At 44.4% G+C, this 27,879-nt stretch overlaps 2 protein-coding genes and 2 pseudogenes across 2 annotated transcripts; 2 read left to right on the plus strand and 2 right to left on the minus strand.

The window, feature by feature from the left end:
• Window positions 1-142: 142 nt before the first annotated feature.
• On the plus strand, window positions 143-8,043 carry LOC101597884 (T-cell-specific guanine nucleotide triphosphate-binding protein 2-like). The gene is made up of 2 exons (XM_004657255.2): window positions 143-223; window positions 6,726-8,043. Exon 2 carries the CDS (start codon window positions 6,745-6,747, stop codon window positions 8,041-8,043), a length of 1,299 nt encoding a protein of 432 aa, XP_004657312.2. The 5' UTR covers window positions 143-223; window positions 6,726-6,744.
• Window positions 8,044-17,936: 9,893 nt separating this feature from the next.
• Window positions 17,937-19,170, minus strand: LOC123461614 (cyclin-C-like). Its single transcript, XM_045152910.1, has one exon. It carries the CDS (start codon window positions 19,050-19,052, stop codon window positions 18,201-18,203), a length of 852 nt encoding a protein of 283 aa, XP_045008845.1. The 5' UTR covers window positions 19,053-19,170; the 3' UTR covers window positions 17,937-18,200.
• Window positions 19,171-22,093: 2,923 nt separating this feature from the next.
• Window positions 22,094-26,743, minus strand: LOC101598476 (annotated as a pseudogene).
• A 48-nt stretch (window positions 26,744-26,791) lies between these two features.
• Window positions 26,792-27,449, plus strand: LOC101598777 (annotated as a pseudogene).
• The last annotated feature ends 430 nt before the right edge of the window (window positions 27,450-27,879 follow it).

Below are 27,879 nucleotides of genomic sequence, written 5' to 3' on the forward strand. Positions count from 1 at the left end.
ACAGACACTTTGCCATGTTGGGCCACTCCCCTGTCTTCTGTGAGCCCTGTGGGGGCAGCGCTGCAGCCATAAGTAATCCCGCACAGGCAGCGCAGGGCCAGAGCGCCTCCTGCTTGCAGGGGACACACAAGCACGTGGGCGCTGGGAAACTGTCTCCTGCTCTTGCAGTGGGAACGCTAAGAGCTCGCCTCCAGCACCAGAATCTCTTTTCTCTAAGGAGCTGGTGAGTAAGAAAAGAACTATATACATATATGTATTTTTTTCTTTTTGAGATCAGGTCTCACTCTAGCTCAGGCTGACCTGGAATTCACTATTTAGTCTCAGGCTGGCTTTGAACTCACAGCGATCCTCCAACCTGTGCCTCCTGAGTGCTGGGATTAGAGGTGTGCATCACCATACCTGGCTAAGAAAAAAAATTTTTTTAAAGTTAATCATAACTAAAATTGGAATTATCTTTCTAATTTCCGACTTCAGGTCTGAGGGTAGGATGGCGTGGATGCTCTAGCTGAAGACTTAAAAGGCTGAGGGGTGGGATGGGTAGGGGACATCTATTCACTGTTCAGAGAATGTAAGCATTTTCAGGGTCCAGTCATAGTTCAACTTTGTTCTTCACTGTAGACTGTAGAGAAGACAGGGTAAGAGCCTGGATCGCTCAGTGGGCAGAGCAAAGGTGTGAGTGGATCGGAGCTGAACCTGAGATCTCCTGACACCAGCAACTTTTCATCTAATAGCTGAACACTGTTCACTTGGAAGATAGAGACTTTTATCACATATTCTTCTTACTTTCTTTGTTCCTTTTTTTTTTTTGAGGTAGGGTCTCACTCTAGCTCAGGCTGACCTGGAATTCACTATGGAGTCTCAGGGTGGCCTCAAACTCTTGGTGATCCTCCTACCTCTGCCTCCTGAGTGCTGGGATTAAAGGTGCGCACCACCACACCTGGCTTCAGCTCTGATTTTTTTTTGTTGTTGTTTTTGTGAGGTAGGGTCTCACTCAAGCCCAGGCTGACCTGGAATTCACTATTAGTCTCATGGTGGCCTTGAACTCACGGTGATCCTCCTACCTCTGCCTCCCGAGTGCTGGGATGAAAGGTGTGCACAACCACACCTGGCTTCAGCTCTGATTTTTGTGAATGGTGGGACCCTGCTTGTCTTTAACGTCTTGCTTCTTTGTACCTTAATTTTATGGTGGAAACCATTACAGTGTTCTTGTAGGGCCATTAGGACGAGATGAGAACTGTATGGACAGATGCCCACCTAAGGTTTGTTTAATATGTGTCTCATATTTCCACTCACCTTGTCCCAACTCACACTCACTGGGCACACTCCGTCTAGCTAGAAGACAAGGTCATGGGAGACCCAGAAAGTCAATTGTGACTGCCACAATCTAATAGTTACCAAAGAGATGATACTGGTCAGAAGCTCACACAGCTACTACAAAGTCATGTTTGTTAAGGTCCCATACATTCCCAAATACTCTAAGTATTTTTTTAATTTAAAATTTTATTTTAATTAATTTATTTGACAGAAAGAAGGGGGAGAGAGAGAGAGAGAGAATGGTCACAAATAAACTACAGATTTTGCACCCCCTTGTGCGTCTGTCTAATGTGGAACTTGGAATATTGAACCTGGGTCCTTTGGCTTTGCAAGCAAATGCCTAGAACCACTATGCTATCCCTCCAGCCCATAGCTAAGTATTGAAAAAAAATGTTTTTATTTATTTATTTATAAGAGAGAAGGAGTGGACACACCAGGGCCTCAAGCCACTGGTGTGCCAATTCTTTCACTCTCTCTCTGCTTGCAAATAAAAAAAAATAATTAAAAAGTGTATTTATTTGTAAGGAGAGAGAGAGAGAGAAAAGGAGAATGAGCATGCCAGGGCCTCCAGCCAATGCAAACAAAATTCAGATGCATGCACCACTGTACATCTGGCTACGTGCGTACTGGGGAACTGAACCTGGGTTGTTAGGCTTTGCAGGCAAGCACCTGAACTGCTGAGCCATCTCTCCAACCCCATAACTAAGTATTTGTGTGTGTGCTCATGTGTGTGTGGTGTGCATGCATGTATGTGTGTTTGCATGTAGATGCACAATTACACATGCACATGTGTGCGTGTTTGGCTACCCGAGGTTGAGGTCTGTGTCTTCATCATTTGCTCTCCATTGTATCTTTAAAAATATTTTATTATTTATTTGACAGAGAGAAAGAGGGAGAGAGAGACAGAAATCATGGGCATGCCAGGGCCTCCAGCCACTGCAAACGAAATCCAGACATATGCACCCCCTCATGCATCTGGCTAATGTGGGTCCTGGGGAATCGAACCTGGGTCCTTTGGCTTTGCAGGCAAATGCCTTAACTGCTAAGCCAATCCTCCATTTTATTTTTCAATGAGACAGGGTCTCTCACTTGAAGCCAGAACTCACTCACTTAGCGAGTCTAGCTAGCCAGCTTGCTTTGGAATCTCATCTCCACCTCCTGTGCACTGCAGTATAAATGCCTGCCCAGCATTTTTTTTTTTAATTTTTGATTTTTTATTAACAACTTCCATGATTGTAAACAATATCCTATGGTAATGCCCTCCTTCTCTCACTTTCCCCTTTGAAACTCGATTCTCCATCATATCCCCTCCCCCTCTCAATCAGTCTCTCTTTTATTTTGATGTCATCAACTTTTCCTCCTCTTGTGATGGTCTTGTGCAGGTAGTGTCAGGCACTGTGAGGTCATGGATATCCAGACCATTTTGTGTCTGGGGGGAGCACGTTGTAAGGAGTCCTACCTTTCCTTTGGCTCTTACATTCTTTCCACCACCTCTTCCGTAATAGACCCTGAGCCTTGGAAGGTGTGATAGAGATATTGCAGTACTGAGCACTCCAATCACTTCATTTCAGCACCACAATACCTTCTGAGGCATCCCAGGGTCACTGCCATCTGAAAAGAGAAAATTCTCTACCAAGAGTGAGAGTAGCATTAATATATAGGTATGAACATTAAGAGAAGTGCTTACTGGGCAGTTTGATGAGCATAGTATATACTTTTAGCCAGACAGCAGCAGACGTTACACCCCTAGGGCTCATGACTACCCCTGTTTTAAGTTTTCAGTATCTGGGGTGTATTCCCCCCATGGAGCAGGCCTCCAGTCCAATTAGAGGCAGTTGGTTTCCACCAAGACAGATGTGCCACTATTGCACCCACAGGCTCATTGGACCTGGCTGGCAAAATTTAAAACTTGCAGTGTCCACTGTTGAGTATCTTCACTAGTGATTTTGCTCTCTCCTATTGAACTGCATGCAGAATGGCTTCTTCCAGCTTTCTGTCAGCTGTTCTACATGGAGGAGGTTATCAGCTCAGTTCCAGCAGGAGTTTTCAGTGGCCTTGCAGCCCAAGTATGTGGAGTCTTCAGCAATAGGGTCTTGCCATCTGTGGTGGTTTGATTCAGGTGTCCCCCATAAACTTAGGTGTTCTGAATGCTAGGTTCCCAGCTGATGGATATTTGGGAATTAATGCCTCCTGGAGGGAGTGTATTGTTGGGGGCGGGCTTATGGGCTTTATAGCCAGTTTCCCCATGCCAGTGTTTGGCACACCCTCCTGTTGCTGTGGTTCATCTTCTGTTGGCCAGGGGGTGATGTCCACCCTCTGCTCATGCCATCGTTTTTCCCTGCCATCGTGGAGCTTCCCCTCAAGCCTGTAAGCCAAATAAACCTCTTTTTCCCAGAAGCTGCTCTTGGTTGGGTGATTTCTACCAGCAATGCGAACCGGACTGCAACACCATCTATTCCTGGTGGGAAACCAAACTGCCCAGCATTTTTATGGCTGCTGGGGATCCAGGTTCAGGTCCTTGCGCTGGCGAGATGAAGGCTTTACTGACTGGGCCATCTCCTCAGCCTTCAAAAATCACTCAGGACTCAGCAGTTTTGGATTACCCTTTGCACATCCTCTAGCCTCTGCCCTTTGGATCTCACTGTCTTTATCTTTTTCCCTCCCCAGACACTACTGCAGTGAGCCCCATGCCCTCCTGTCCCGGCCTCCCCCAAATGCTCTGGGGAACACACAGACTCAAACTGCCATCCGCTGCATTTGGAGTCGGACACTGTTGTCTTGAAGGCTCTGGCCGGGCATGGCCCTTCAGCACTCAGGCTGGCTTCTTCTGTGACTTAGCACATTTACTGCACCCAGTTGCTATAGCAGGCAATTGGCCTGCACATGCCAGATGTTTGAGAATTCCAGGGGTGTGTGTGTGTGTGTGTGAGTGTGTGTGTGCATGCGTGTGTGTGAAGAAAGTCCTGCTGGGCAGTCAGAACGACTGATGTCATGCCTGTTCACAGCTAATAGTTCCCCCACCTACCTAGTGACAACCCAGCATTCGAATGAGAGATGCTAATAAGGGGGAGGTGTTGCAGTCAGCAGAAAACACCCGATGAAGAGCAGGAAAAAAGGGTTTTATTTTGGCTTACAGACTTGAGGGGAAGCTCCATGATGGCAGGGGAAAATGATGATTCATGGCAGAGGGTGGACATCACCTCCTGGGCAACATCAGCTGGACAACAGGAACAGAATAGCATGCCAGACACTGGCAAGAGGAAACTGGCTATACCACCCACAGCCTGCCCCCAACAATACACTGCCTCCAGGAGGCTTCAATTATCAAATTGCCACCAGCTGGGGACCTAAGCATTCAAAACACAAGTTTATTGGGGACACCTGAATCAACCCATCACAGTGATCTACCTACTTCTGCCTTTCAAGTGCTAGGCATAAAGGTGTGCACCACCAAGCCCTGTTCTAAATTTTGTTTGTTTGTTTTGAAGTAGGGTTTCACTCTAGCTCAGGCTGACCTGGAATTCACTATGCAGTCTCAGGGTGTCCTTGAACTCACGGTGATCCTCCTACCTCTGCCTCCCAAGTGCTGGGATTAAAGGCATGCGCCACCACATCTGGCTTGCTCTAAATGTTTTTAAAACTTAATTTTTTTAACTTATTTATTTATTTGTGACCAAGAGCGAGAGAGATAGAGGGAATAGACATGCCAGGGCCTCTAACCACAGCAAACCAACTCCTGACACCTGGCACCACCATGTACATCTGGTTTATGTGAGTCCTGGGGAATCAATTTGGGTCCTTTGGCTTTGCAGGCAAGCGCCTTACCTGCTAAGCCATCTCTCCAGCCCAGAAGTTTGAAATTTTAACAAAATTCAGCTTGTCAATTATTTCATTCATGGGTTGTGTTTTTGGAATTGTTTCTAAAAAGCCAAAACTATACTTACAGCCCTTGATTTTCTCCTGGAGTTTCATAGTTTTGCAGGTTGTGTCATTTGACCACCCACAGTTGAGTTTCTCTTTCTGAAGAGTGTCAGTTCTGGATCTAGGTTTACTTTCTGGTATGTGCCTGTTAAATTATTCCTACATTTTTATTGAAAAGTTCATGTTGCTTTTGTTCCTCCATCTAAGATTGCTTGCTTATATGGGAAAGTATTTTTTTGGACTCTGTTTTATTTTTTTTTTAATTAAAAATTTTTTTTTGAGGTTGAGTCTCCCTCTAGACCAGGCTGACCTGGAATTCACTGTGTAGTTTCTCAGGGTGGCCTTGAACTCATGGTGATCCTCCTACCTCTGCCTCCCAAGTGCTGGCATTAAAGGTGTGCACCCCCATGCCCAGCTTGGACTCTATTCTTCTGCATTTGTCCATTGTTTGCTCTTTTGCCGACCACATGCTGTCACGCTATTGCTTTATAGCGGATCTTCCCCCTCCCCCATGGCGGTTGGACTTGAACCTGGGGCCTGCTGCATACTAGTCAAACATTGCACTTCTAAGCTATACCCCATCCATACAGTAAGTCTCATCGAAGTCAGGAGTGATCACACCACAAGGTGGGGTACACTGTGGTGGTCATGGTTCATAATACCATGTGCAAACATTTCTCATAATAATAGAAATAACTAAAACAAGATAGAGAATGACATGGCAAAAAAGGAAAAAAAAGGAATGCATGGCTGGGGAGGAATGTTTGCATAGAGAAACCAGAACTTCACATGAATGAACAATCCCTTTTTTTTTTTTTTTAAAAAAAAACTATTTGACTAATTTATTTATTTAAGAGAGGGGGGGGAGAGAATGGGCATGATAGTGTCTGTAGCGACTGTAAATGAACTTCAGACACAGGTACCACCTTGTGCCTCTGGCTTATATGGATCCTGGGGAATCAAACCTGGGTCCTTTGATTTGGCAGGCAAGTGCCTTAACAACTAAGCCATGTCTCCAGCGTATGAATGAAAAATCTTTTTATTTATATTTTCAATTTATTTATTTGAGAGAGGGAAAGAGGGAGATTGAGAGAGACAGAATGGGCACGCCAGGGCTTCCAGCCATTGCACATGAACTCCAGATGCTTGTGCCCCCTTGTGCACCTGGTTTACGTGTATACTGGGGAACTGAACTGAGGTCCTTAGGCTTTGCAGGCAAGCGCCTTAACCGCTAAGCCATGTCTCCAGCCCCAAATGCATGACAAATCTCTTAAAGTGGCAGGGCAGTCCAAGGATAGAAACAGTCCTGGGTCAGGGACACTTGACATCCAAGCTGGATGTCATGGCAACACCCGTGAATGAACAGACAGCGACGACTTTTCCAATGCTAAGGATGTGTGAATATAGAATTCTGCGTTAGTGACCACAGCTGAGCCCTTCCCTGCTATGCCAGTCTTTGACTTTATTTCCTTCTGCCCTCCTCCCTCTAGTGTCCACTGCTGTCCAGTCATGGGCCAGATTTTCTCTACACCTCAACCAAAGGACCATGATTTAGCCTCCAGCTTTGAAAACTTTTTCAAAACTTTCAAGATGGAAAGTAAAATCATTTCTGAGGACAACATCACTTTGATCCAGTCACACATACAGAAGGGGGACATTCAGAGGACGGTTTCTCTAATCAATAATGTCCTGAAAGAAATTGAGAACGCACCCCTGAGCATCGCCGTGACAGGGGAGTCAGGGGCAGGCAAGTCCAGTTTCATCAATGCCCTGCGGGGGACCGGGCATGAAGAGCCAGATGCAGCCGAAGTTGGAGTAGTGGAAACAACCATGCATAGAAAGTCATACGAACACCCCAAGTTTCCTAATGTGAAAATTTGGGACTTGCCTGGTATTGGGACTTCTAAATTCATACCAATGAATTATCTAAAGAAAGTGAATTTTGGTGAGTATGACTTTTTCCTTATCATCTCGTGTACACGTTTCACAGATCATGATGCCCAGCTGGCCAAAGCGATTGCAAGAATGAAGAAGAACTTCTATTTTGTTCGAACAAAAATTGATAATGATTTATCCAATTCCCAAAGAAGTCAACCCAAGTCCTTCAACAGGGACAAAGTGCTGGAAAAGATCCGAGATAACTGTATGGAAAACCTACAGCAGGCCAAAGTGGACGCCGTGCAGGTTTTCTTGGTTTCTAGCCTTGACGTGACTGACTTTGACTTTTCAGAGCTGGAGGACACCCTTCTGAGGGACCTGCCAGCCCAGAAGCGCCACATCTTCATGCAGTGCCTGCCTAATGTGACGGAGGTTGCCATTGAGCGTAGGAGAGATTCCCTGAAACAGATGATCTGGCTGGAGTCCCTGAAGTCTGGGGTATCAGCCACCATCCCTTTGGTGGGCCTCTTAAGTGACAATGACATAGTAAAACTTCAGCAGATGCTAGCCTTCTACAGGTCTTACTTTGGGCTGGACGATCAATCACTGGAAGAGATCGCCACAGACCTGTCTGTGTCGGCGTGGGAACTCAAGCAGACCCTTAAGTCTCCTCACTTGCTGTCACTCGAGAAAGACGAGTCCATGGAAGACAAATTGAAGGGCTATCTTGAGATATTTTTTTCAATCAATGGAGGATTAATTGCCACAGGCCTTTACTTTACAAAGACTTACTATTTGCACAATCATTTTCTCGACGTTGTGGTCCAGGATGCTAAACTTCTCCTTAGGAGGAAAGATCTTTTAGGACACTGTGTGGGCTCTAAGCAGGGCTGTAAAAATGAGAAAGCAAAGGATCTGTCCTGTGGCTAACGTGGTCTCCATTGCTGGAACCTGGAAAGATAGCTGAGGGTTTTCCTGAGGCAGCCTGGTTAGATGGTGACCCTCTTGGACACTACTATCCTTGTTGGGAAAATAGAACCTGGAATTTCATGCTAAAAGGAGAGAAAAAAATCTATCTGTGTGGTGGTTACTTCATATCCAGGACTAGTGTAGTTGAATATATAGGAACAAAAAATTTCTGGGGGCTGGAGAGGTGGCTTAGCAGTTAAGGCACGTGCTTGTGAAGCCTAAGGACCCATGTTCCACTCTCCAGATCCCACGTAAGCCAGATGTGCAAAGGTGAGGCAAGCACAAAGTCGCACATGCCCACTATTTGGTGAAAGTGTCTGGAGTTTGATTTCAGTGGCTGAGGCCCTGGTGTGCCAATTCTCTCTCTAAAAGAAAAAGTTTCTCAAAGTCCTCCAAAATGACTGTTTTTTTCTTTTTCCTTTCTCTTCTTACTTTTCTTTTTTCTTTCTTTTTCTTTTTCTTTTTCTTCTTTTTCCTTTTCTTCTCTTTCTTTTCTTTTTTCTTTTTCTTTTCTTTTTTTTTCTCTTTCATACCAAAATGACTTTTAAAAAATATTTCATTTATTATCCAGGTGTGGTGGCACACGCTTTTAATCCCAGCACTCAGGAGGCAGAGGTAAGAGGATCATTGTGAGTTCGAGGCCACCCTGAGATTCCATAGTGAATTCCAGGTCAGCCTGGGTTAGAGTGAGATCCTACCTCAAAAAAACCGAAACAAAAAAAATTCATTTATTTATGAGAGAGATAGAGAGAAGGAGAATGGGCATGACAGGGCTTCCAGATGCATGTGCCACCTTGTGCATCTGGCTTATGTGGGTCTTGGGGAATCAAACCTGGGTTCTTTGGCTTTGCAGGCAAAGACCTTAAACTCTAAGCCATCTCTTCAGCCCTGAAATGACTTTTTTTTTTTTTTTTGGATACAGGAAAATTGCTATACATAATGAAATAAAATCACAGAGACACAATGATACCGGGTAGTTTTCAGTTTAAAATTTAAAATCACTCCTTGTAAAATAACCCTTTAATATCCAGACACAAGGAAATAATATGAGGAGATTCTCTTGTTTCAGCATTGGTGGGGGGTAAATATAGCAGCAACTACTGTGTGGACTTTGGAAGTGACTGAGCTCACTGCTGAGTAAAGAGGAACCACTTTAATGGGGTCCTCAAGCACCAGGGGCAATGCTCCCCTCAGACATCAGAGAATCCATTAGCACCCCCAGCATGACTTCTTTTTAAAAGTATTTTTGTTGTTGTTTTTTCAAGGTAGGGTTTCACTCTAGCCCAGGCTGACCTGGAACTCAGTCTGTAGTCCCAGGCTGGCCTCAAATTCACAGCGATCCTTCTGTGCTGAGATTAAAGATGTGCATCACCACGGCCTGCTAAACCTTCTCCCTCGCCCCCCTCTAGTAAGGTTTCACTCTATCCCAGGCTGACCTGGAATTCATTATGGAGTCTCAGGGTGGCCTTGAACTCATGGTGATCCTCCTACCTCTGCCTCCTGAGTGCTGGGATTAAAGGTGTGTGCCATCATGCCCGGCTACCTTTTTTTTGGTTTTTAATTGACAGCCTCCATATGTATACCCAGTGTACCTGATCTCATCCCTCCCGCTGCCCTGCCTTGTCCCTCCTCCCCCATGTCCTCTCCACTGAACAGAAATAATGTTTTGGGTACACGTAAGCATGACATGCTTTTTGGCCTTTCCTGTGCTGTGCTGTGAATACACATCCTCCTCGTTAGTGGCACAGTTCACATTGACTGATATCCTTCTTGTTCCTTTAAAGGTTGTAATATTCATCGGTTAAAATGAGAAGGTATGGGGGTTGGGAAGACGCTTCATCAGTTCCACATTCTTACTTTCAAAGCCTGAAGGCCAGGGTTCAGTTCCCAAGCCACCCAATGAGCTGGACATAAAAAGTGATGCAAATGTCTGGTGTTCCTTTGTAGAGGTGAGAGGCCCTGGCACACTCACACCCAAATAAATAATTTTTTTTTTTTTTTTTTTTTTTTTTGTTTTGCGAGGTAGGGTCTCACTCTGGTCCAGGCTGACCTGGAATTAACTCTGTAGTCTCAGGGTGGCCTCGAACTCATGGTGATCCTCCTACCTCTGCCTCCCGAGTGCTGGGATTAAAGGCGTGCGCCACCATGCCCGGCAAATAATTTTTTAAATAAACAAAAATTTTAAAAGAGGGTGTAACAGAAAGCAAAAGATAAACAGTGGCTAAGGAACTATTATCTAGGGTGCTTTTTAGCAAGATAGGAATGTCCAAGTATTCTTATACCAGAGGCCTAGACACCTGTCCATTGTTGAGAGGTTAGGAGATAAAAGCAAAGGTGAAGGAGGGCTGGAGAGATGGCTTAGTGGTTAAGCGCTTGCCTGTGAACCCGAAAAATCCTGGTTCGAGGCTCGATTCACTAGGACCCACGTTAGCCAAGATGCAAGAGGGGGCACACGCACCTGGAGTTTGTGTATAGTGGCTGGAGGCCCTGGTGCACCCATTCTCTGTCTCTTTCTCTCTCTCTGCCTCTTTCTCTCTGTGTCTGTCACTCTCAAATACATAAATAATAAATAAATCAATGTGCAAAAATTTTTTTTAAAGTAAAGGTGAAGGAAAAAGAAACACAGAAATTTCTTAAATATAGGGAAAGATGTTCCATTTCTCATTGAATTGGAGAAACGTACATTAGAGTGCTCTTCTCAGGAGCAATGGACAGTCACTCACTCAGCGAGGGGGTCTTGGACACTGCTTCTCAGCTTCCGCTGGCCAATGAACTGAACCGAGGCTTCTGGCTGCAGTTGATAGAAAGGTAAGGCTGGTTTGCATGGCTGTAAACAAGGAAACTGACAACGAGGCAGTTATAGCCAAAGGACTCAAGAAACAATTTGAAGAGATTTGCATTGGAAAAAAAAAAATGGGTCCATGTGTATGACAACTGCAGCAACTTGAAGCAGGTCAGATTTGCTTAAATCAATCATGATGTCATAATTTGAAAACTAGTTTATAAAGGAATAAATCAAGGGGTATATGTATCAAGCCTGCTTTTGCTGTACAAATTGTATCATCATCAAATGGCTGATAGGAAGTTGCTCTTAGTATCCAATTTCCACCAATAAGTGCAGTAGGAATACCACAATTAGAAGATTAGCATTTCTCAGAACTTAAAGAAATAATTACCCAGGCTCATACTTACTAAAACTGTGCTTTTATATGTTGATTATTCCTCAATAAAAATGGACAAAAAATAACAGGTGATGATTCTCTTTGCTTGTTAGTCAGCTTTCGTCACTGTGGCAAAATCCCGAGACAGGGGCTGGAGAGAGATGGCTTAGCAGTTAAGACACTTGCTGGCAAAGCACAAGGATCTGGATTCAATTCCCCAGTATCTATAGAAAGCCAGATACACAAGGAAGGTGACTCATGATTCCAGAGTTCATTTGCAGTGGCTAAAGGCTCTGGTATGCCTATTCTCTCTGTATCTAACCCCCCCTTTCTCTTATAATTAAGTTAAAACCTATTTTTAAGGTTGGAGAGATGGTTTAGCAGTTAAGGTGCTTGCCTGCAAAGCCAAAGGACCTTGGTTTGATTTCCCCAGTACCCATGTAAGCCAGATGCACAAGGTGGCAAATGCATCTGGAGTTCATTTGCAGTGGCTGGAAACCCTGGTGCCCCTTCTCTCTCTCTCCCTCTTTCCCTCTCTCAAATAAATAAATAAATAAAAATAAAATATTACAAAAACAAAAAAAAATATTTTTTAAAAACCTGAGAAGGAGGAAAGATTTATTTAGGTTCACAGTTTCAGAAGTGTATTTACAGTTTTTGTAAGAAAACCACTTATTTTATTTTTATTTATTTGAGAGAGAGAGACACAGAGAGAAAAAGGCTGTTGGAAAGAGAGAGAGAGAATGGCTGAGCCAAGGCCTTCGGCCACTGCAAATGAACTCTGGACACATGCACCACTTTGTGCATTTGGCTTACATGGGTTCTAGGGAATCGAACGTGCATTCTTTGGCTTTGCAAGGAAGTGCCTTAATCACTGCGCAATCTCTCCAGCCCTTGACAAAATCCAGTTGCATGTGCTACTGTACTAGACAGCTTCAGGTTCACTGAGATGAATTTCCAAACCAGGCACAGTTATGGAGAAAGGGATATATATTGAAGCTTACAGATCCAGGGGAAGTTTCATGATGGCAGAAGAAGCTGGCCTGCTCTTACAGGACCAGGGGTAGAGAGACAGAGAAACCACAGTCTCTAAAGCCAAGAGCCACACAGCACACTTAGGAACTCCAGGTGGAACGAGGCACTTCGTATGTCTTTAAATTGGAATTTCAAGCCCACCACCACACCTTAGGGATGGACCCTAAGATCCACTCAGTGACACTGCCTCCAGCCAGGTGCCTGGAGAGCCAAAGTACAAGCTAATAAAACACTGAATATATTGGGGGCCATCTATTTAAACTACCACGTTCCATCCCTGGCCCCCAACAGATTTATAACCATTACACATTGTAAATTATATTTAGGCCAATTTTAAAGGTCCCCACAGTATTGACCAACTTAAGATACTTTTATTTTTTTAATTTTTTTTTGATTTTTCTTTTTTGGTTTTTTGAGGTAGGGTCTCACTCTAGCCCAGGCTGACCTGGAATTCACTATGGAGTCTCAGGGTGCCCTTGAACTCTCGGTAAACCTCCTACCTCTGCCTCCTGAGTGCTGGGTTTAAAGGCGTGCACCACCATGCCCGGCTCTTAAGATACTTTTAAAGACCCAGGTCTCCTCTGAGATTTAAGATAGTCTCTTAGGTGTGAATTCTGTAAAATAAACAAGTTATATATTTTCAACATATAAAGGCACAGAGTAAACATTTTTAACTGTTATAAGGCTTAACGAAGAGAGACTAGAACAATGGAAACTCAATGACCATCAAGTAAATATTAAACTTTTGTAGTTCAAGTTTAATTTAACCAGAGACTGACAGTCTAGATTTTTCAGTTTCACCTCTCCAGCTGGACAGAGTAGCCAGGGAACATTTCCATGTTAGGCCAACAGTGTACTTACTTCATGGTAGCCCTTGCACAGTTTTGGTATATCTAAAACATCTTTGGGTCTCCATGTAAATCACAGTCTATCTTTTAAAGGCTCTTTCAGCCTATCAGGGTTACCACGCCCTGTCTCATGCCACATTTCAGCAGTGGCTCCTGGAACTGTGTGTAATTTATGACCACTCTACACAATTTTCATGTTTTCAAAACTATTAGCAGGTGTGTAAGACACAGCCATATTTTAAATTCAGGGACTAAATAAATCATAACCTTGAAAAGTAAGGCTTTTTTTCCCCCTCCATTAACTCTTTCCCAAAAGAGTTTGTATTTTTATTACAGTATTTTTCAGGAATACTCTTATTGTTTTAATGTAAAGCAGTTGTGTCATCTTTTATAAGATTGTTAATATGTTGATAATAGCAGTTCAATAACCTAAAGCTAGTCTCAATGTCAGTAATTTTAACTTGCTTGAGGTTTTTTTAACTTAAAAATCTTAAATCTCTCAGTCCAATTATCTTTAGCCAAGCACATCAATGCATTACAAATTTAACTTTGATCAAACTCTATGGGCCTGCGCAACAGAATGCAGCCAGCCCTTATGTCAGTAGTCCAGTTCCAACAAAGTCTTTTGTAGTCTTTCCTTACCCTTAGGGAGCTTATAAGCCAAGCCTTTAAGTTCAATCCTCTGTGTAGTTAGCATTTTCAAACTCTCATCAGAATAGTCCATAAAACTTGTCTTATCACTTCAGAAAGCATCTTCAGTTGTGAGTACCAAGTCCATGTCCAATCCTCCAAAACAAAAGTTCCAAAAGACCAAAATCCACTTGGTCAGATTCATCTCACCCCACTCCTGGTACCAATTTCTGTAATAAACAGCTTCCAGTTTGCTGAGATAAATTTCCAAACCAGCACAGTAATGGAGAAAGGGATATTTATGGAAGCTTACAGGGGAAGTTTCATAATGGTAGAAGAAGTTGGCCTGCTCTTACAGGACCAGGGAGAGAGAGAGAGAGAGAGAGAGAGAGAAAAGCTACAAGCCCCCAAGGGCAAAAGCCACACAGCACACTTCAGGAACTCCAGGTGGAAGTAGGCACTTTGTATATCTTTAGACTGGAATTTCAAACCCACCACCACACCTTAGGGCTGGACCCTAAGATCTACCCAGTGACACTGCCTCTAGTCAAGTGGCTTCAGATGCAAACTACAAACTAATAAAACACTGAATATATTGGGGGCCATCTATGTAAACTACCACAGCTACCTTGTGCATCTGGCTTACATGGATACTGGGAAATCAAACCTGGGTCCTTAGGCTTCACAGGCAAGCACCTTAACCACTAAACTATCTCTCCAGCCTTGACAAAATCCATTTTAATTAGCTATAAAGGACTTATTGCTTACCAACTTCCCACTCTTCCCTGTAATATATAGTTTGGATCTTGAAATCTCTCTTAAAGGCCACATTGAAGGCTTTGTCCCAATTACTGATGTTGTAGTGAGGTGGTGTAATGTGAAGGATGCAAAGAAGAGTGGAAGGAGTGCAGATTAGTGGGTGTATGTCCTACAGGGAGATATTGGGCCCTGGGCATTTCTTTGTTCTCTCCTTGCTTCCCACCCACATCAGTTAAATTGTTTTTCCACCACTGATATGCTGCTTCTCAACTGACAGAAGGCAATAGAGCCAAAGGAACATGGATTGGAACCTCTGAAACCATGAGCCAAAGTAAACTTCCTCTGGATAAATTGGCTGCCTCAGGAATTTTATCACAGAAATGGAAAACTGACTAACACACCCTCTCTTCCCTCTCTTTCCCAGTCTCTGCTCATGGCTATTCTCTTTTCTAGTTCTATTTTTTTAAAAAAATGTTTATTTATTTATTTGAGAGAGGATGAGAATAGGTGCACTACAAATGAACTCCAGATGCATGTGTCACTTTATGCATCTGGCTTTGCATGGGTACTGTGGATTCAAACCCAGTTGTCAGGCTTTCCAAGTAAGCCCCTTCAACTATTGAGCAATCTCTCCAGCCCTATTTCTTTTTTAAGAAACTTTGTTTCAAGCTGGGCATGATGGTACACACCTTTAATTTCCGCACTCAGGAGGCAGAAGTAGGAGGATCACCATGAGTTTGAGGCCACCCTAAGATGACAGAGTTGTAAAACAGTTGTATTGCAACAAAATGTGAGAATCAGAAGACAAGGTTATTTTACAGTGAACACTGAGTGGTTTTTCATGGAGGACCACATGAGTATCCTGAACAGTCTATATTCCTTTAGCTGCCTAGAAAGACAAGAAGCATCTTCAGGGCTGGAGAGATGGCTTAGCAATTAAGGTGCTTGACTTTGAAGCCTAAGGATGAAGGTTCAATTCACAGAACTCACATAAGCCAGAGGTACATAGTGGTGCATGCTTCTGGAATTCATTTGCTAGAGGTCCTAGCATCCCTGGCATCCTGGCATTTCTCTCTTTATCTCCCCTCTCTCAAATTAATAAATAATAAATTCAAATATTTTTATTTTTTTATTTTGAATAATGTTTTATTAAATTCTATGGATCCCAAAATATTGTCATTTAAAACATGTAATCATTATAAACAAATTGAGTTTTTAACATTTCTTGTTCTATGTTAAATACTTGAAATCCAATGTGTATTTTCACATTTACAGCACATCTCTATTTAGGTGAGCCACATCCTAAGTGTTCAATACCCAACAAGTGGCTAGTGGCCATGATACTGGACAGTGTAGCCTTCAATAGTAACTGACATCTAAAAACAGTATTTATCACCAATGGTTGACAAATCACAGGAAGAGACTAACAGCCACTATATGCCTCTAGTAGGAAAGACTACAACCTTATATAGTAGAGTACTCCTAAGAAAGACAGAATATGATCAGCCTTGATGATAAATTACCAACTTACAGAAACATGAAGGAGAAAGGAACATGCTCAATGACATGCCAGGGATGCCACCAGCAAAACTCAGGTTGTGGCAAACTCCCAGTGGACAAGCAAATGAAAAGGGAATTTTGAAAATGAGATGAAGAAGAATCCTTGAATTTAAAAATACAAAGGTTTATCAATGAATTGCAACATGTTGTCCATACTTAAATTTTACTAGAATTAAGTTTTAACATTATCAGGGAACTGAAAAAATCTGAACTATTTGATAATTAAGAAATTATTTTGTTAACTTTTAAGCATAATACTTTTGTAATTTTTTAAAGGAGCCATTATCTTTTAGAGTACATACTGAAATATTCATGGATGAAATGGTATGCCTGGGATTTGCTTCAAAGGAATATGCAAGTTGTAGAAAGTGGTGTGGGAGTTCAAGTAAAATAAAAGTAGCTATGGAATGGATAACTGTTGCTGGAGGGTCATTACACTGCTTTATCTACTCATATAATTTAAATTTTCCATAATAAGAGGTTGCAAACAAAACTGAGGCACAATGCATTGAACTTTACGTAAAAACCTAAAAATAAAAATTATAGCTAATGATTGTGATAATCATTCTGCACATCCAAACAAAACTCAGGACTAATTCCTTTGATATGAGGAGAGTGCTTTCTTTCTTGCCCTCATAACCTTAGGAGACACAGTGGACTGGTACTGATTCCATACAATGTCTCTTTTCTAGCTCATATGATATTCTTCATAAGGAAGTAAGACTTCCTTTAACGTTTGTTAATAAAACTTATGAGGTTACCTCTTCACAAAATATAGGATGCTTTAACTTAACACTTATCTAAAGAAAGACAAAAAAAGCCGGGCGTGGTGGCGCACGCCTTTAATCCCAGCACTCGGGAGGCAGAGGTAGGAGGATCGCCATGAGTTCAAGGCCACCCTGAGATGACAGAGTTAATTCCAGGTCAGCCTGAACCAGAGTGAGACCCTACCTTGAAAAACCAAAAAAAAAAAAAAAAAAAAAAAAAAAAAACCAAAGAAAGACAAAAAAGTCAAATTCAAAAGTATGATTTCAAGACACTAGTCATAAAGCTGGAAAATTTTATTACTGCAACTTTAACTAGGAAGCCAACACTAAGTAATTCATTTTTCATGATGTATAAAAAAAAACCTGAAAAAAAATAAAAAAAAACCCTGAATCCTTAAACTATACATTAATACCCCACAACTCCAATTGTATTTCTCACTGTCCTTCAGCGTGAAGAACAATAAAGGAAGGTCCACAGGCAGCGCATCCTGTGATACACATTCACTCACTCTACACTCACGGAGTTAGGATGGCCAGCATCAACCTGGCCTCAAAACTGATTGTATTCCTGCTCAAGACACTTGTGTATTTTAAGTTCACACTAGGACACAAAATTAAATTAGGGTGTAGATGTCTCATGAAACTTTCTTACAGATTAAAAACATTAAATTTTTATTGAACTTCAACATTATTTAGTCAAATAAAAATCTCAAATACCAATTACATGTAAATTAACTGCAAATAATTTACCTTTTGGGCTTTATTCATTCACTTATTTATTGAGGTAGGTTCTCACTCCACCCCATGCAGAGGCTGGTCTTGAACTCAGTGATCCTCCTACCTCAGCCTCTCAAGTGCTAGAATTATAGATGTGACCCACCACACCCTAGTTCATGGATGAAGTTTTAAAAAAGGTTTCCCAGCCTTTTAACATGATTACTGAGTTATTACAACCTTTAAAATGTCAAGTATGCTATACATATTGCACTTTTCTGGTAGGCTGGGCTAGTATCTTCTGTGATGATATACCAAAATTATTGAATAAGATAACACTTTTTTAAAAATCCAGAATTTTGTAAGAGTAATTCCTTAAATACACTTTTAAAGTTTAATTTACATCAGGGGGAGGCACAATCATATGATGACTTTTTGTGCATTTTTATGGTCCCTTAATGTCCAAAGAGAAAGCAAATTTATAAACAAATTATGTTTCATGTTTCCTGTCTTAATGCAATCATTTCCCAATATGCTTGATGGAAACAAGCTATTCACTTTCATGTGTGTTCCACTGCAGACATTACTGAAATCTGTCCAGGGCTTATTTCCAAGTGCTCCACTATGGAATTCTTCACAATGTTTTAAGATTGGCTGTAGCTAGAGTTCTGATTTCCATTTGGACCCTGCTCTCCTTCACTGTTTGGAGGTGGTTTTGGTTTTGGCATTTTACTAAGAATAGTTGCCATCTCTTTTCTCTCATCAAAATTCTTCCACAGCTCATATAGTTTTAATATAACCCTGATTATTTCCAAAATCTTCTCCATATCCACAGAAAGCTCGGCAAACCACTGTCTGGCATCCTTCTGCTGTATAACACAAGCCACATGCAGGCAAGCTAAAGCTATCATGAAAGGAGGATATAGTAGGCAGAGATCCGTCGTGTAGGCATCACTCACTATCCTCCATGCAAGGGGAAGCAACATGTCTTCTTGGCCCATGTCCTGCACATACTGGAGCAAAGGTCTATAAGGATGATACACTATCAAGCAACAATCCATTAGTTCTAAAAGGTAGAATTCACATTCTAGTATATGATTCATTCTATAAGGAAATTCCTTTGGGAAGGCATATGAAAATCTAGTTTTTAATACAGAAGTAGCAGCAGTGATTAATCTTGTATTTGAGACTACTCCAAATTCCTCTACTTTGGATGCCAAAAACACACATGTAGGAGCCATTAATACAGGATCTATACCTTTCAGGGAATACCTGGCATAGAATCTCTTGAAATAGACAGTAGCTGTAGCAATAACTTGTTGTCTTAATTTAAGGTGTTCACCCAATGCCTGGATAATGTTTGTAAAAAATATTTGCAATTTCCAATACTCTTCTTCTGAGAGAAACTTTAAGTCCTTTTGGCGCTCTTTTAACAGATCTTGTTTATCCAAAATCCACTGCAAATAGTGGGAGCTCTGCCAAAAGTTTCCGGCCATGGGACACAGCTTGCCCTGAAAAACGAGCACCAGCCGGCAAAGGGGCCCTCGGAGCCACCATAGACCCGACCCGTCTGGCAGCCGCGCTCTCCAGGCAGATTAGCTCGGCTTTGCTCCGCGGGGGCGACGGCCAAAATATTTTTAATATAATTTTTTATTGACAACTTCCATAATTGTAAACAACATCCCACGGTAATGCCCTCCCTCCCCCTCTTTCCCTTTTGAAACTCCACTCTCCAATCATATCCCCTCCCCTTCTCAATCAATGTCTTTTATTTTGATGTCATGATCTTTTCCTCCTATTATGATGGTCTTGTGTAGGTATTGTCAGGCACTGTGAGGTCATGGATATCCAGGCCATTTTGTGCCTGGAGGAGCACATTGTAAGGAGTCCTACCCTTCCCTTGGCTCTTTCCGCCTGGCTTTGAAAAGAATATTCTTGGGCTGGAGAGACGGCTTAGTGGTTAAGTCGCTTGCCTGTGAAGCCTAAGGACCCCAGTTCAAGGCTCGATTCCCCAGGATCCACGTTAGTCAGATGCACAAGGGGGGCACACCTGTCTGGAGTTCATTTGCAGTGGTGGAAGCCCTGGAGCGCTCATTCTCTTCCCCGCTTCTCTCTCTGTCACTCTCAAATAAAAAAAAATAATGAAAAAAAAAAGAATATTCTTTAACATATCCCCTTTCACTCAGAACAACTTATAATCAGGGCACAAAGTGACCTTCACCACCACACACTGGATCTCCCCAGGATCAAGGAGTCCTGCCCTGGCCCCTGCCTCCTTTCACAGTGGAGATCTTGCCTGGGTCATCTCTTTCCCTGGTCTGCTGGGTGCCATGCTTAGGGTGCTGCAGTCTGATGCCCGAAACATGCGCCTCACGAAGCCACAGTCAGATGCACTGGGGCCAAGTAATATGGCACAGAAGGAGTCTCCTCAAGCAGGTGGCTGAAGACACCCTGGCATCATTTCTCACAGGTGCCAATAAAGTAGAATTGTTCCCTGGAAACTAGGCCTCAAGGAGTTAGCAGATGTCTTTATGGAGGCTCTCAGGAATTCAATATATACACCCATACTAGAGAGGAAGAGAATGGGTGCACCAGGGCCTCCAGCCACCGCAAACAAACTCCAGACGCATGTGCTTCCTTGTGCATCTGGCTTACCTGGGTCCTGGGGAATTGAACTGGGGTCCTTTGGCTTTGCAGACAAATACCTTAACCACTAAGCCATCTTCTCCAGCCCAAGAATTCAATATATTATGCCACTGCCCTAACTCAAAAGAACAGCAGTCCATTGACTTATGAGCCCAGGGAGCCATATACCTACCTGGCTGGCTATGTTGGAAGAAAGAAGTTCGTTTCAGTCGCTTGCTACTCCTTAAAAGGGTCATGGATGGGATACTTCATAAAAGTGAGCTTTGAAATGTAGATAAACTCTTAAAGGAAAATCTCTTTAGACAATTAAAGTACTTGTGCTAAAAAAATAGATTAAGCAAAAAAAATTAACAGAGAATTAATGGAGCTAAACACCACCATAGATGAATTGGACTTAACAGACCTTTCCAGAATATTCCACCCTAATTCCACAGAATACACATTCTTTTCAGCTGCTCATGGAACATTCTCCAAAGTAGACCACATATGAAGATATAGACATGCATGAAGCACGCCTCCACAAATTCAGGAAAGTTTCTTTTGACAAACAGATGCAGACTTGAGTACTGGGATTGGCTGGCTGGGAACTGACAAATATGGGCTAGGAGATGGTTACAGACCCCTGCTGTGAAGCTTTTAGGTCATGTCCATGAACCAGAAGAAACTCCATGCTTCTTTTCTTTTCTGATTTTGAGGTAGAGTTTCACTCTGTAACTCAGGCTGGTCTGAACTCACTATGTAAACCAGGCTGACCCCCACTCATGATATTCCACCAGCCTCAGCCTCCTGAATGCTGGGATTGCAGGTATGCATCACCACACCTCGGCATTGGGGTTGACTTGCCCATCTCCCTTAAAGGCACACTATACTCTGTATACCCAGTGTGGTGATGTAGACCTTAAATCCCAGCAGAGGTGAAAGGATCACTATGAGATTGAGGCTGGGAATACTGAGTGAGTTCCAGGTCAGGGTGGGCTAGTGTGAGACTCTACCTTGAAAAACAAAAAACAAAACACAAACTAACAGCCAAAACCTCTATACAATGTGGTTTATGGACCACATGGACAGTGGCCGAGGGGTCCCACCCCAGGAGCTGGGATCTATTCACAGCTTTGCAGTGCAGGCAAGGAGCAGAAATCCAAGGAACCACGGTGGGGGCAGGATGTGTGTTGGGTACTGAAGGATGATTAAATAAGGTGGGTCACTTTGGACAAAAAGCATGAAGAGGTGTCTTGCCATGTCCTTCTTGGACAACTTTAGACTTGGGCTTGCCACTTAGTGAGCCTCGTGTGAGAGAAGGTAGACATATTTGTGAAACTTTCCTGAAATTATGGCAGCAGTGAACTGTCTCAGAAACACCCTCAAGCCTGGTAACCAGGAGTTACTTCTGGTTCCTCTGGAAGAGGAAGAAGCAGGCACTATTAATGAGGGCAATTTGATTTCTATCTACCTTATCCATGTCCTTGGACTAACAGCTGAGGGAGTGGAAGTGAGTCATGGAGGGAGAAGGCGTCAGGAGGAAGACAGGGCAACAGAAGATCCTGTTACCCCAGGCAAGGCCAAGGCCACCTGCCACTTAACACAGGTCCTCCTGTGTCCTATGCCCTCCCCGCCGCACTGACCCAGCATAAGAAGGAGACTCAGCCTGCTCTCTTCATCATCTCAGCTTCTTTTCCTGCTCTGCCCAGCCCTAAAATTCCATTCCTTGGGGTCAAGAATTCCAACACCACCCTCTCTCTACCGGACCTCTGCAGACTGGTAGCCACTCTGGCTGGCTGTGTCCGAGGGTCTGTCTGTGTCAGGCAGGGTAGGGAGGAACACGTGTAGTCACAGGCCTTCTGGGGTATGCACAAAAGTAAGGGCAAAAGGCCTGGATGCCAAGGACCTGCGCTTAATTGTCAAAGAAGTCCGCATGGGCTCCAGGCTGGAATGTGTCTGCTTGCAGCTGAGCAGTTTCGAGGCTGACATCCCACAATCCAAACACTGGCCCTTTGACTTCAGCTGCTGTCTGCTCCTTAGCCCTGGGTCTATGGAGGTCGCTTGGGCCAGTTGTTGAATGTCTGTGTCCAGGGTACCTGGGGCATAGCTTAGCATCCTCAGGCTGGGTTCCTCGGTGGCCAGGAGCTGGAACATCATGTCCTGAGCAGCTTTCCCTGTGTCCCTGAGGGCTTCAGGGTACAAAGGGAGGAAGTATTTATCACAGGCCCGCTGAAGCGGGGGAGCCTTCAGGGTGTCACAGATCAAATGGAGCATGAAGATCAAGTTCACAATCCAGTGACTGTTCTCTTCAGCTGGGTCATTCCGGTTCAGGAAGCCTTCGGAAACATCCCCAGGAGTGTCCGTGCTGCTGGTGAGCAGCAAGTGCTCCTGTGAGCCCAGGTCCCCAGGTCCCCCTGACCTGTGGGCACCCACACCACACCCTGGCCTGGCAAGTGCAGCACCTGCAAGTCGGGTGTGGTGGCTTGCACCTATAATCTCAAAACTTGGGAGCCTCAAGTAGGAGGATCACTGTGACTTAACAGGCAAGCCTGGGCTGGAGTGGAACACTGCATCCAACAAAAAAAAAAAAACAAAAGGGCTGGAGAGATGGTTTAGCAATTAAGGTGCTTGCCTGCAAAGCCAGAGGACTCAGGTTCAATTCCCCAGCACCCATGTAAAGCCAGATGCACACGTGTCTGGAGTTCATTTGCCATAGCTGGAGGCCTTGACAAGCCCATACTCTCTCTATATATCTGCTTCTCTCTCTCTCTCAAATAAATAAAATCATAAAAAAAATTAAAAAAGAAAAGTTGCTGCCACCATCTGAGGGACTGGGGCTCCGGGGTGTGAGTGTCTGTTCAGGGGACCTGGTGCACAGGTCGGGGTCTGGAGGCGGACATTGCTCAGGACTGGGTGCGGTTACCTGAGTACACGGGGCAGCAGCAAGGTGAAGACCTTGACGCTGGGCTGGTTGCCATGGTCCTTGGGTAGATTAAGCAGCCAGGAAATTGGATTCAGGCCAGAGAGGCAGAGTTCCGCCCCTCCGTGGGGCAATGTGGAACTAGGCTAGCCACATCCTACAAACCAGCCATTTCCAGGAAACGAAACTGAAAGCCGCTCTTGCTGCAGTAGGTGCTGTGCCACGTGGGGTCAAGGCGGGTAGGGATCATCAGATCTAGAGATGGCAGCGGAGAGCGGCAGCTGTGGGGAATCCAGGAAGTGCAGACATTCTTTCCAGCTGCTCCTCCCTCCTCCATTGGGACCCCAGCCCTGCAACCTCACTTCTCTCCTTCAAAATATCCTGGGCCTGGATTCCAGTTTTGAAAGGTGATATTTCAGGTGCATCATTGGCATCGGGTCACCACAGTCTCCAGGAGCAGGTAAATGAAAGGCTCCTGAGGACAGCTTTGGGTGACAGCCCTGCTCAGGAGGTGACATGGAGGAGGGCGGACCCTGACTCCAAGGCAGGAGAGTCTGGGGACTGATGGTCGACTCAGGAAGTATACACACCTGATGTCCACTCTGTCTTCAGGACCACACAGCACCCCCCATATTTTGGCTGAACCTTGCCTGCCCACCCCATCAGTAGAGTGGCAATGTGCCCCTCTCACTTGCATAGTCCTGGCTTTGCAGGTCTTCTCATGGTGACCAAGCTTGGAGGAAGATGGTAAGGTTTACCACCCACACTCTCTTACAGTCTAAGCTGGAACCCCCACCCGCACACCCCGCCCACAGTGACAGTCTTTCAAGATCAGAAACAGACAGCCCAGGCCACCTCTGAGACATCTTTCATAAGAAAACCCATGAGTTCCATACCTGGACCATGCAAGGACTAGAAACCTCCACTTAAGTGTTAGGTCAGCCTGGCCTAGAATGAGACTCTACCTCAAAAAAAAAAAAAAAAAAGAGGGCTGGGCATGGTGGCACACGCCTTTCATTCCAGCACTTGAGAGGCAGAAGTAGGAGGATCACTGTGAGTTTGAGGCCACCCTGAGACTCCATAGTGAATTCCAGGTTAGTCTGGGCCAGAGTGAGACCCTACCTCGAAAAACAAGAACAAACAAACAAGAATAAGGGATTTGATTTCTAAGGGAAAGTATTGCAGCAATCCCTCTTCCTGTGAGCTGGGGAAGGCCTGCCAGCTAGCAGCAGTGGGGGACTGCAGTCCAGGGGGCAACCCCGAGCCTAGTCATGCTCACCCCAATCCCACACATGCTGTGTCTCACTGCGAGGATTCTGTCACCAAGAGAAACCCACATTCATAGGGCACTCTGCATACCAATATCAGTAACCTTGGCACTTACGATGACGGTAGGAGATTATCTGGTGAGGCTCTTTTGACCTGACTGTTGAAGCTGACGGGGGCAGGCCTTTGCGAAGTGTGCAGTTACTGGTCAGTTACCTGTGAATGCCAGCCCAAGTTGATGAGAAAGAATACCTTGAGAAAACAATGCAAAGACAGCTTTTCCAAGCAGCTTGTCTTTCAAACTTTTATTATTAAACTTTTTTATTGACAGCTTCCATAATTATAGACAATAAACCATGATACTTCCCTCTCCTCCTCCACTTCCCTGTTCACAGATCCTCCCTCCATTATACCCCCTCCCTCTCTCAGTCTCTCTTTTATTTTGATGTCATCATCTTTTCTTCCTATTATAATGGTCTTGTGTAGGGAGTGTCAGGCACTGTAAGGTCATGGATATACAGGCCATTTTGTGTCTGGAAGAGTGCATTATAAGCAGTCTTACCCTTTCTCTCTTACATTCTTTCTGCCACGTCTTCCGCAAGAGACCCTGAGCCTTGGAAGTTATGATAGAGATGTTTCAGTGCTGAGCACTCCTCTGTCACTCCTCAGCACCATGGTGCCTTTTGAGTCATCACAGAGGTGACTGCCATCTGAAAAGAGAAACTTCTCTAACCAAAAGTGAGAGTAGCATTAATATATGAACGTTAAGAGAAGTACTTACTGGGCAATTTGGTGAACATAATATATGCCTTTAGGCAGAAACCAGCAGACTTTATACCCCTGGGGCTCATGACCTTCCCATCATAGGTTTTCAGTATCAGGGATGGATTCTCTCCCATGGAGCGGGCCTCCAGTCTGATTAGAGAGTGGTGGTGTCTGTGGCGAGCAGAAAAATGAAAAAGCACTTTTTTTCTTAAGGTAGGGTCTCTCTCTATCCCAGGCTGGCCTGTAATTCACTATGTAGCCTCAGGGTGGCTTTGAACTCACAAAGATCCTCCTACCTCAGCCTCCTGAATACTGGGATTAAAGGCATGCACTATCATGCCTGGTTAAAAGCACCTTTTTTTTTTTTTTTCTAGGTAGGGTCTCACTCTAGTTCAGGCTTTCCTGGAATTCACTATGCAGTCTCTCTGCTTGCCTGCCCCCTCCCTCTCCTGGCCGCGGACTCCGGACTCCGGCAGCATTTCCTTTTTCTTTTTCTTTTCTTTTCTTTCTTTCTTTTTTTTTTTTTGAGGCAAAGATGGAAGATTTTATTCAGGCGGGGAAAATACATGAGCTGCCAGGACTGAGTCAGCTTTGAGATTACAGATAGTGAGCTATATAGGGAGGGCTCTTCAGTTAGGGGAAGGTGAGGAAGAAGGAACTCCTTTGTTCTTTACCTTAGCCATAGGGTGTGAGACCAGAAGTGACCAGGTGAAAGATAAGGGGGCAGGAAACTTAGACCTGGGGCACTGATAGGCAAGGAAGGGATGGATAATGGCCGGGCAGCTCCTTGAGAAATGTGGATTATCCACTTATGTCTCTGTTACCCTCCTAATCTATCTCCATTTTGTCCTGACCTAACATTTCAGCCTTTTGTTACTTAGAAGAAATGCTGGTTAATTCTTTCATGCTGACCATAAGGGTGATAAGATTTTATGGGAGAGGCTGGATAATGCAGTTGATGGGCCTCTCTTCAGGGCAGATGAGGAGGAGGCAGTTTCATGGTGGCTAAAGGTGGCAGAGTGGTGAGATCAACAGTACCAGTGTAGCGTGCTGTTCCTACTTGGTCCTGAATGAAACAGAGACTTCTCTCGTACTACTCCTGTACTGAGCTGGCTTCAGGGCAGTAGCTGGCAGACACCTGTTATAGAGGAGGGAGATGGGTGCTGTGCACCCAGAGGCTAGAAGTTTAAGTGTCCCATCATCTGTGGCCTTTTGACATTCTGCCACCTCTTCTGCAATGGACCCAGAGCCTTGGAGGGTGTGATAGAGATGTTTCAGTCCTGGACTCTGCTTTGTCCCTTCTTCTCAGCACTATGTTGCCTTTGGGTCATCGCCATCTGAAAAGAGAGGGTTCTTTTTCTTCTTGCCGTTTTTCACCATCTGAGGTAGAATCCTCTGGGTTTCTCCTTTGCCTCCCCATGGGGCAGTTCTAATCTAGTAGCCAATGGAAATGTTTGGCTGGTACGTCCTTGCTGGGTAGTGGTGCAATAACAAGGCAGGGGACTGGTGCAGGGCGCACAGCATGCGCTTGGCATAGTGCGCGGCGCCTTGGCCGCTGCCTCCCGTGAGCTCCTTGGGGTCTGGTCGACGCTCTCCCCTTCCCTCGGCCATAGCTGGCCACCCGCGTCTGCGCGGGCCCGCTTTCTCCCTTCACAGGCGATGCCGAGAGCAGCATTTTCTTTTAAAATACTTTTTAATTTTTATTTATTTATTTGAGAGAGACAGAGTTGGACAGAAGGAGAGAGAAGGAGAAAGAGAGAGAGAGAGAGAATGGGCATGCCAGGGCCTCCAACCACTGCAAAAGAACTCCAGACACATGTACTGTTTTTATGCATATGGTTTATGTGATTCCTGGGGAATCAAACCTTGGTCCTTTGGCTTTGCAGGCAAGTGCCTTAACCACTGAGCCATCTCTCCAGCAGAATTTTTGCCAGAGACTTCCAACTCTTGATTTGTCTTTTGCCCACTGCATCGACTCACCAGCTTGTCCCACCACATCAGATGCAGCTGTGGACACCAGCTCTGCGATCACCACCAAAGATGGGAAGGAAAGGAAGGAATTCGTGGAGGAGGCAGAGGATGGAAGAGAAGCTGCTGCCAATGGGAATGCTAATGAGAAAAATGGGAACAGGAGGCTCACAATGAAGTAGATGAAGAAGAAGGTGGAGAGGAGGAGGAGGAGGAAGAAGGTGATGGTGAGGAAGAGGATGGAGATGAGGATGAGGAGGTGGAGGCAGCTACGGGCAAGTGGACAGCTGAAGGTGATGAGGATGATGATGTTGATGCCAAGAAGCAGAAGACCGATGAGGATGACTAGACAGCAAAAAAGCAAAAGTTAGGGCTGGAGGGATGGCTTAGCGGTTAAGGTGTTTGCCTGCAAAGCCAAAGGACCTTGGTTCGATTCCCCAGGACCCACATAAGCCAGATGTACACGGGGGGCACACGTGTCTGGAGTTCATTTGCAGTGGCTGGAGGCCCGGGCATGCCCATTCTCTCTCTCCCCCTGTCTGCCTCTATCTCTCTCAAATAAATAAATAAAAGTAAAGTAAAAAAAAAAAAAAGAAGGAAAAGTTATTGAGAAAAGGCCACCGTGACCTATTCACCCTCCACTTCCCTCCTCAGAATCTAAATGTGGTCACTTTCAAGTAGAGAGGCAGGCATGCTTGCCAACCGCGGGCAGTGCCACCCGCAGACGACACACGCTCTTCACCACCCCACCGAAGCCACAATGGGAATTTGCCACAGGG

Source organism: Jaculus jaculus, chromosome 6 (genome assembly GCF_020740685.1).
Source record: "Jaculus jaculus isolate mJacJac1 chromosome 6, mJacJac1.mat.Y.cur, whole genome shotgun sequence".
In the NCBI taxonomy this organism is placed as follows: domain Eukaryota; kingdom Metazoa; phylum Chordata; class Mammalia; order Rodentia; family Dipodidae; genus Jaculus; species Jaculus jaculus.

Coding starts and splice junctions, on each gene's coding strand:
- LOC123461614 (XM_045152910.1), bottom strand. CDS start 19,052: ATGGCCGGAAACTTTTGGCAGAGCTCCCACTATTTGCAGTGGATTTTG.
- LOC101597884 (XM_004657255.2), top strand. CDS start 6,745: ATGGGCCAGATTTTCTCTACACCTCAACCAAAGGACCATGATTTAGCC.